The sequence below is a fragment of the Camelina sativa genome, chromosome 18, assembly GCF_000633955.1.
Source record: "Camelina sativa cultivar DH55 chromosome 18, Cs, whole genome shotgun sequence".
Lineage (NCBI taxonomy): Eukaryota > Viridiplantae > Streptophyta > Magnoliopsida > Brassicales > Brassicaceae > Camelina > Camelina sativa.
In genome coordinates, this window is record NC_025702.1 from 11,884,934 (window position 1) to 11,894,358 (window position 9,425).

Below are 9,425 nucleotides of genomic sequence, written 5' to 3' on the forward strand. Positions count from 1 at the left end.
TCAAATCCATAAATCTTGTGATGCCACAGCTTCTAAGACGATTGTCGGTTTTCCAGATCCACGTGCATATTGTCCTTTCCATGCCGTAGGACAATTCTTCCACTCCCAATGCATACAATCTATGCTTCCTACCATTCCGGGGAAACCGCGATGTTCTCCAATATTCAATAATTGTTGGAGTCTTCCGCTGTAGGTCTTCTGAGATACTTGTTTCCAAAAAGATTTATCAATCCGTCTACAAATTTTTCAAGGCATTTGTGGGCGGTTGTTTAGCCAGACGTAGATATTCATCCAATGCATCTGCCGCACATCCGTATGCCAACATACGGATAGCCGCCGTACATTTTTGAAGTGCTGAAAGACCAAGCCTTCCAGTTGCATCTGGTCTTTGTGTGAAGTACGGAACTCCATTCTCAATACTACTAACAATGCGCAAGAACAACGGTTTGTTCATTCTAAAGCGACGGCAAAACATACTTTGATTGTAAGTCGGGTTCTCGCTAAAATAATCATTCCATAACCGTATATGGCCCCCCATCCCGGTCTCTATTAATGTGGACTCTTCTGAAAACTATCAATGGTGGATCTTCTATGTGAGTGCATTGGTATTGAATCTCCTCCACCATATTGTCAACTTCCTCCTCCACCATTGCATCAACTTCTTCATTTGAACTCCAATTTGACATCTTCTTTGATTTTTTTTGGGGTTTTAAAGATTGAATCTTTTTGATGTTTAGTTTGGAGTAATGAAAAGGGGTTTTTAGATATGTTTTGATTTTTCAAACTTAAGAAAGAGATAGAAGAAGAAACAAGATCTCTAAAAGAAATGCTTGATTTATTGAAGTTTTGGACCAACTAAAAAAAAATGAACTCGGGAGAGAGATTGAAAAAGATAGAAATTGAGTTGTTGTTCCTTGAGTTCAATGTCTCTTCAATATATAGAAGAAGAAACACGGGGAATAACAATACAAACAACACAATAGAAACAAACAACTAATTGACGCTTGCTAACGTCCAAAAGTACTAGTCCATGCGGTTAACCTTCATGGATGCTCAAAAGCCAAAATACTGCTACGTGAGGTCCACCGTCACGGATGATCCTTCTTGTGCAACTTCACAACCGTACATTTATGCATACATGCCAACTTGACCCCAACAACCTGAAACATAATTAAGGTTTCAATTAGAAACTTACCAACAATAAACGAATCCAAACATGTATGCAACAAACAATAAACGAATCCAAACATGTATGCATAAGAAACAATAAACGAATCCAAACATGTATGCATAACAAACACTAATCGAATCCAAACATGTATGCATAACAAAACATGTATTAAAGAGACAGATTAAAGAGACAGATTAAGAACCTATGTGAGGGACAAGATTTGGTCAGTTAGCTTGTCTCTGAGTTCTACTTGAGCTGGTGTAAGGTTAGGGTTGTTTAGGAGACTCTCAAGCAATCTCATTCTGCCTTGCCTATCTTTAGCCTGTTGTTCCTTTTCCTTCATGGCAATAATCCTATCTAGTTTAACCATTTTGGCATCCTCACCATCATTACTCACTGCCGCCTGCTTACCTTTCTTCTTGGACGCCTTAACACCCGGAGGCCTCTCCTCAATGCCATCGTTTGTTGAGTTGGATGAGTAAACTCCTTCTGAATCAAGCTTAGTCCTCTTAGAGTTTCCACCCTCCGAGTTCCATTTTCTGATCATTCTTGAGTTCCCTCCAACAATGTGCTAGCATAAACGGTTTTTTCATGTCATTCATGTACATCTCATATGCCACCTTCAACACATCATCTTCCGATTCTCCACTCTTCCTTCTTGCACTCGCTTGTGAGTAATAGCCCACAAACTTATTGACTTGGTGGTTTATCTTATTCCACCGAGTCATACACTGAACAAGCCCTCTATTATTGGTCCCGGATGCTCCATCACTTGCTTGGTAATAATCTGACACCCTCTTCCAGAAGGAACCCAACCGCTGTTCATTACTCACAACCGGATCTTTGCTTGTGTTCAACCAAGCGCCTATGAGCCGAACATCCTCCTCTGTAGTCCACCTCTTTCTACTCCCTCTAACTCCCTCGTCTTCATTCTCATATAAACTAACATCAATACACTCAGAAGGGACAGTGGAAGAGCTAAAGTGAACTGGTTGCGAAAGGAATTGGGAAAGCTGAGAGGGAAAAGATGTGGTAAACTGAGTAGGCTGAGATGTTTCTGTGTAATTTGGTACATAAGGAGGTTCAGAAGAGTTCAACATGCCTACAAAGTAAGGAGCAGGGAAACTGTAAGGGTTGCTAGGATCCATGGATATGTTTTACAGAAGAGAGATATGTTTAAAAGTTTGCTTAAAGAGAGATAATGGGTTGTTACAAAAGGGAAAAGTTTGTTTAAATGTTGTGGTTAAGGACAGAAGTTATATATAGGTTAAAGAGAGATAATGATATGTTTTAAAGTCTTGATCGGATATTGAGCTAAAGTTTTTAATGTTTAAAAGTTTTCAAATTTGTAATGAGTGTCCTAAAAAGAGATATACACTATTCACTTTTCAGTATATCTCCTAGACTAGACAACTCAAAATGCAGAAGCCATATCACCTTTTACAACATCAAATCTTATCAATGGTTAAAGTAAAAAGTTTTTAAAATTACAATCATTGACTGAAGATTTCTTTGTTAATGTCAAGATTTATTTGTAAAACAATCATTGAGTGAAAATTAAGTTTCTAATTTTTAAAAATCAAACTGCCAACTACTACATTTTGTTATGAGAATTAAAATGTAGTATAAAAATAACACACCTTAACAGGATTGTAGATGTGCTACACCATCAAGAGAACCACTACCATTCACCCTAGCACAACCGTCATTGTATCCTGTTTAAGTGACAACGACAATAGTTACAACTAAGACAAAAAGCTAAACTTAACACAAATTACAAAATTAGAAATATAGAGTTGCTTACTTTTTGGAGTAACACATCCAACAGAGACCTTTGCCCAAACACACCTCTCTTCGCTCAATACGACATCTCTCTGGCACACTTGCACGACTCCATGAACACCTCGCACAAAACACACAAAACCAGTTAACACGGTTCATCATCAGACTTGAACACAATAGCACATAAAACCACATACTTGTAATAAAACTTGCATTGAGAAAAGAGCATAAAACTGGTTACTACTAATCAGTCACCAAACAATAACACACGGTTCATGAGACTTTAACACAGCACAACACAAAACCACATTATTCTAAACAAACTTGAACACAACAGACAATTACAACCACTTACTAATAATCAGACAACAACACCAACATACGGTTCATGAGACCTTAACAAAACACAACATAAAACCTCTTCATTCTAATCAAATTTTAACACTAACAAAGCATACAACAAGTGACTAATTATGAGATAACATACAACAACATTCAAATCTGTAATGAGTAAACCCAAAGTTAAAGTCAAAATCTCCTACTTTCTGAGATTTAGCCTACCCCGTGAAATCAATACAATCGGAATTGTAAACCCAATCACAATCGATTAGAATTTTAAACCCAGACTCACATGCATGTTTGATTAAAATTCTCACAAACCCTAACCTTACAAACCCTAATCGGTAATAATCAAACGAACCTTCTATGTGTGCGATCTGCCAGCTTCTTGACCTCGCCATCCCATTAATCCCATCACAAGAACTTTCCGCCATCGTTATCGTCGTGGGAGATGGAAGGCCTGGAGCAACAAATCGTCACATCGAGTGGAATCTCGATTGGAACCCGAAACCTCGACATATCTCTCTCATATATGAAGATCTTTCGTGTTTCAGCCGGAAAATCCAACGATTCAAGGTAAATCGGAGAATTTTCACGGTGAAACGGCGATTCACCGTTGATATCGCCGTTTCTCTCAGAGAGAGAGAGATATGTCGCGAAGAAAAAGAAAAAATTAGAGAAATTTTTTTTTTACCCTTATTTATATTTTTTTTTTTGGCCAATCAGAACCGACCACGCATCGGTTCTCATAGGATTCTTAAAATCCCTCAAGTGGAACCGATTTTCATACTTTCTAATTTATTTTTGAGTTTTTTATTTTATTTTTAGACCTAAAAATTCCACGGAGAATCTCCAATGGACTTGCTCTAAAGTCTCACACACCGTCCGATGTAAGTATGTATAATTCCAAACAAATATTTCCATTTTCATTGGTAGAACTGTCTATTCAATATTGATGATTTTCCCTTTTACCTTGTAGCAAATATTGTCAATTTGGTTTATTTAATTTTCTTTTAGTGATGGTAGGTTTTTCTAATAATGTGTCAACATCCATTGTTAAACGACAATTTCTCCACTAAATTGTTTAAAACAAAATAAAATAAAAAGTAATTGATTTTTGATGGTATATCATTTAATATATTACGATATATCAGTATATTAATTTTATGATTTCTTTCAATTGATTCAAGAAAAGGCTGCGGACAAGCTTTTGAGACCCCATTGATATGTGGGGAGATCCGGAGATGCATGCTTATGTTTTACTGTTAACCAGAATTTGCATGTAATGTATTGACATCTCTTGCGATATAATTACAAAATCCAAAACAAACAAAAAACATTGTTTGCTTTAATAATTAAACATTGTACTGAATTCAATAGCTATAGTGTAATAATTGTTTCGTTTTGTTTGTCAATTCTTATTGGCCACACACACACACACACACTCTTTTAATATATTGCGGTATTCACGTGATGATTCATGATTGTATTCAAGATTAGTCCCAAATATGATCTAGTAGGTTTATATGTGTACGTATATATATGTATATAAGAAAAGACTTCACTATTGATTGCGATGCTTCTTTGATAATTGCTTCTAACTACTTACTTGTTCTGTCCTCTTCTACCGACAGTCGACCATTTATATTTTTAGCTCCTACCGATTTTTTTAGTGTGTTTGTGTGTGTTTCGTTTGATGATTATATCTTTGGTCCACACTTCACAGCACAACCCTCGAGTTGGTCGATTCTTATCACGTGGAGACACCACAACCACCGAAATTTAATCTTTTAGGGTAATACAGTATCATCTCTATAAATTAATACTCAGTAAATTAATAACTTCTATAAATTAATAAATTTCTCCGGTTCCAAATTGGAATTAGTGTAATTTTGGACACTATTTAATAATATAATAAAATAATAATTTTTTTGAAAATTCTTTGTAAATATATGGTTTCATCAATAATATAAATTAATATTATATAGAATTATCCAAATATATGTATATATCGACACATTATCTTTTATTAGAGTTCATTTTTGATATTTTTACTGTATAAAAATCTTTGAGTGCTATCGTCAAACATGATAATTGTTATTTTCATTGTTATTGATTTTATAAAAATATTAGTTATAACAATTAAATCTTATTTTTAATATTTTTTTACCGAATTAGGAAAATCTCTCTATAAATTAATAATTATTAATTTATCGAGAAATTAAAACCTCTATAAATTAATAGATTTTTTTGGTCCTAATATTATTAATTTATAGAGGTTTTACTGTATAATATATCATTTCGTGCCATATCTTGGTCCCAATATGATTCTTCTTATAGAGAGGTCACAAAGTTTGAGTTATTCTTGATTATTTGTAACCTAGCTATAAATATGGTTTTCTAATTCACTAATGTATAATCAGTAATAGTTGTGCAGTGACAACTAATCTCATATTTTTTTTCATTGATTATATGCAATCTACAATAGTTAAATGTTAATAATTAAGTTTATTTGCATGAAAGAAGTGATAATTTGGATATGATTGTTGTTAATATGCGCCTCATTTTATTAGTTTAATCGCGAGAGTGAATCTGTACTTTACGTCAACTATTTGCATGATTGGTTTTCCAAATGATTACATATATTATTTGATGGTGAGAGATAATTGACGTCCTCCAAAAATACTTTATTAATTATTTTTTTGGTGTATAGTATTGATGGATTGATTGGTGATACAAAATGGTAATCATCTTTTTAAATGAGAATGGTATGAAATAGTTAGAACAAAATGGAAATAGATAAATGGTACATGAGTTTGAAATTCATGTTGATGTTTTAATGAAAATTTACTGATTTTTTTTCTTCTTCTAGTGAATATTAAAGAAACATGTACAGAAAAGGACACAAGTAGTCAAGTAGATAATGACATTTGATATTAGTCGCATATGTCGATGGAAAATACAGTTTCACACCATTTTCCTAGAGAGGAAAAAAAAAAATCTGATAACTTGAATCTCACCCACAATCAAAGTTAACCATTTAAAAAAAAAAAAAAAAAAATCAGAATATTGTTATAATTTATAGAAGAGGTTAACATTGTGTTGATTTTAGGCATTATATTTGTTAAACATCATCATTTTTGATCCATAGTCCAAAACGGTTCAGCACGAGCCCACAAGTTCGTACTCACTATGATTCCCCGAGGCAAATCGACCCCAATATCTCTCATTTTAACACAAATTAACTATTGCCTTAAACAAAAGATAAAAACACAACTTAACCATAAATAAAATTACAGGCAAGAAATATTTGGCTCTATATGAAATTCTCTGTATTCAACTTTATTTCTCCTCATTTTTGTGAACAATAAATATTTGGCTCTATATGATTTTGCCTCATTCTAAGAAAAATATAAAAAAAGTAAAAGTTGTCTTATTGACAAAAAATGAGAAGAAAACAACTTTTGTTCAGAGCCTGATATGATAATAGGACTTAGAAGACGTACACATTGTCTATTTTTTTTATATCCTTCAAAGTTTTGAGTAAAAAACGAAACCGACAGAGAGAGAAAGAGACCCTCTCTTACATCAAGAAGGGGTTAGTCCCTTGCAACAAAAGTAAGAAAAAAACACCAAATGAAAATTTTCTAAGGTAGTAGAAGAAGAAAGTGAAACACACATGAATCACAGATATTTTATCATAATCACTTCTCTGTAGCGTCTCTGTTTATTTCCCAGTACAATAAACAANATTTCACTAATCAGTTCTAGACTATAGTGATATAATAGACATGAATAATCTGTATGTAGATCGGTAAACGTATAACTTATAGTCTAAAAGAAAAGAAGAAATTAAAAAAATATTGAGATAAGGAAGAAGTATACTATAATTGTGCAATTAAACAACAATGATTCATATACCAAAAAAGAGAGTACAGAAATGGAAAGGGTAGCTAACAAAGCATTAAAGCACCTAGTGGCTTCATTACGCTTATGTTTTTGTACTTTGTACATAGTAATAAATTAAGAAAAATAAACAAATACGTATGACGAATTGAGGGGGATAATGTTATTGTACGATGAGGTGCAGGTAAAGGCATTAGAAGACGAATCGGTCCTGTCGTCCACGTGTGATGATGGCTAATGACAATTTGGGAAAAATTCATATATGGATCCAATCATTGACTCTGCGTTGGTCTTTAAAACACAACCATGTGTGTTTGGTTCTTATCCTACGTGTTAGACGGCGAACCATTTGGGATCGATCGCTGATTCTTAAGCTATTTTACCATAACCAAATTAACCTTTTTTAAGTCTTCCTTCTTCGACTCCTCGTCTTATGTGTGTTTTGGTAAATTCTTGTCAACGTTAGCTTCAAGACTATTTTTTGCTTCATCCTTACCTTCTTTTGATCTAGTATCATTTTTTTTTTAAACCATTTTATGCAAAACCTTTTTTCATGAACCAGTATGTGTTGAAGAATCTATTTTATACTAATATTTACTAAATTGATTCGTCTTTACTAATATGTTCTGACTATAAAACGTCGTATTATTGCTACCATGATAAAAAGTTACACTTTGGCGGCAAATTGACATTGAACAAAAATGCAAAAAAAATAATATATAGAAATGTTTTATTGGCGTCGTTTGGATACGGATAATATGTGTTGTTACTCGGAGTCAAAAGGCATTGAACACGATCCATACATAGTATAACTCCATCAGAAATAGTATCCTAGTACCTTGAAGGATTCTTTCTTTCACCAAGGTTTATGTTTTGTTATTAGCTTCCATGCTTTAGGTTTAACCACAAACTCCCTTGCATCGGTGTTAGTGGTGTGTCTCTTCTGAGAAACTATTAATTATAACCTACTTACAGATTAAACCAAAAATGTATTTCAAAACTATATGAGAAAGTGACTGTAATCAATCATCTATAGGTTAGAGTTTTGATTATTATCCCATCTAATCTTAATTTCATATGCGATATATATATATATTGCGTGATCATATTATAGACATATTACCAAACCATTTCTTATAACCAAACTCTTGTCGGTCTCACGTCCAAAATGCTCGAAATCATGTGTTTGCTCGGACCATTAGATAACACGTTCAAATTACAATGTAAACAAAATTCACAATCAGAAGCGGTAACTAAGAAAATTCACGTTTTTTTTTTATATACTCTAAAGTACAATTTTTTAATAAAAAACAAACTATAGATTAGAATTTGACGTAAAAGTAAATAAAACGAAAGTATTAAAAAAATAAGAATTTGCTTTTCTCACTCTCTATCTCCTTTTGACANTATTTGGCTCTATATGAAATTCTCTGTATTCAACTTTATTTCTCCTCATTTTTGTGAACAATAAATATTTGGCTCTATATGATTTTGCCTCATTCTAAGAAAAATATAAAAAAAGTAAAAGTTGTCTTATTGACAAAAAATGAGAAGAAAACAACTTTTGTTCAGAGCCTGATATGATAATAGGACTTAGAAGACGTACACATTGTCTATTTTTTTTATATCCTTCAAAGTTTTGAGTAAAAAACGAAACCGACAGAGAGAGAAAGAGACCCTCTCTTACATCAAGAAGGGGTTAGTCCCTTGCAACAAAAGTAAGAAAAAAACACCAAATGAAAATTTTCTAAGGTAGTAGAAGAAGAAAGTGAAACACACATGAATCACAGATATTTTATCATAATCACTTCTCTGTAGCGTCTCTGTTTATTTCCCAGTACAATAAACAAACGCCACACAAAAATCTAAGTACATCAAAAGAATCATAATCATGATGAAGAAGCCTGAAAAAAAAAAAAAAACAAAAACAACAACAACACCTCCACACAAGAATTATATAGTAAAAGAAAGAAAAAGATTTCACAAAATGAGAAACCTTTTTTCAATCAAAGAATTCCCAATTGAACCTGGGCGGGACCGTGTCACTATTTGAAGTAGTCGAGCTCAATGGTGTAGCGGGATGATGATCAAATGTTTCCCATTTAGTGGATGTATCTAACATAAATGGAGCTGACCCTGAGTTCCTTGGCTCCTCTTGTATCTCTTGTTTCTTCTCCTTGTATTGTATAGGCATGTCCATGAGAGACTGTACCGGTTTCTGTTCTTG

At 33.3% G+C, this 9,425-nt stretch overlaps 3 protein-coding genes across 3 annotated transcripts in view; all 3 read right to left on the reverse strand.

Annotated features, from left to right (window-relative positions):
- Positions 1-538, reverse strand: LOC104763388. The gene is made up of 2 exons (XM_010486766.1): positions 280-538; positions 1-206 (listed from the first exon to the last, which is right to left on the reverse strand). The coding sequence occupies exons 1-2, from the start codon at positions 536-538 to the stop codon at positions 1-3; spliced, it is 465 nt and encodes a 154-aa protein (XP_010485068.1).
- Positions 1,374-2,319, reverse strand: LOC104763389 (glutathione S-transferase T3-like). Its single transcript, XM_010486767.1, has 2 exons — positions 1,778-2,319; positions 1,374-1,710 (listed from the first exon to the last, which is right to left on the reverse strand). Exons 1-2 carry the CDS (start codon positions 2,317-2,319, stop codon positions 1,374-1,376), a joined length of 879 nt encoding a protein of 292 aa, XP_010485069.1.
- The window catches only part of LOC104725716 (BAG family molecular chaperone regulator 1), a 6,529-nt gene continuing 5,911 nt past the window's right edge, over positions 8,808-9,425 (reverse strand). The window contains exon 4 of the mRNA XM_019240151.1: positions 8,808-9,425. Within this exon, the coding sequence (XP_019095696.1) occupies positions 9,201-9,425 (225 nt within the window). The 3' untranslated portion in view covers positions 8,808-9,200.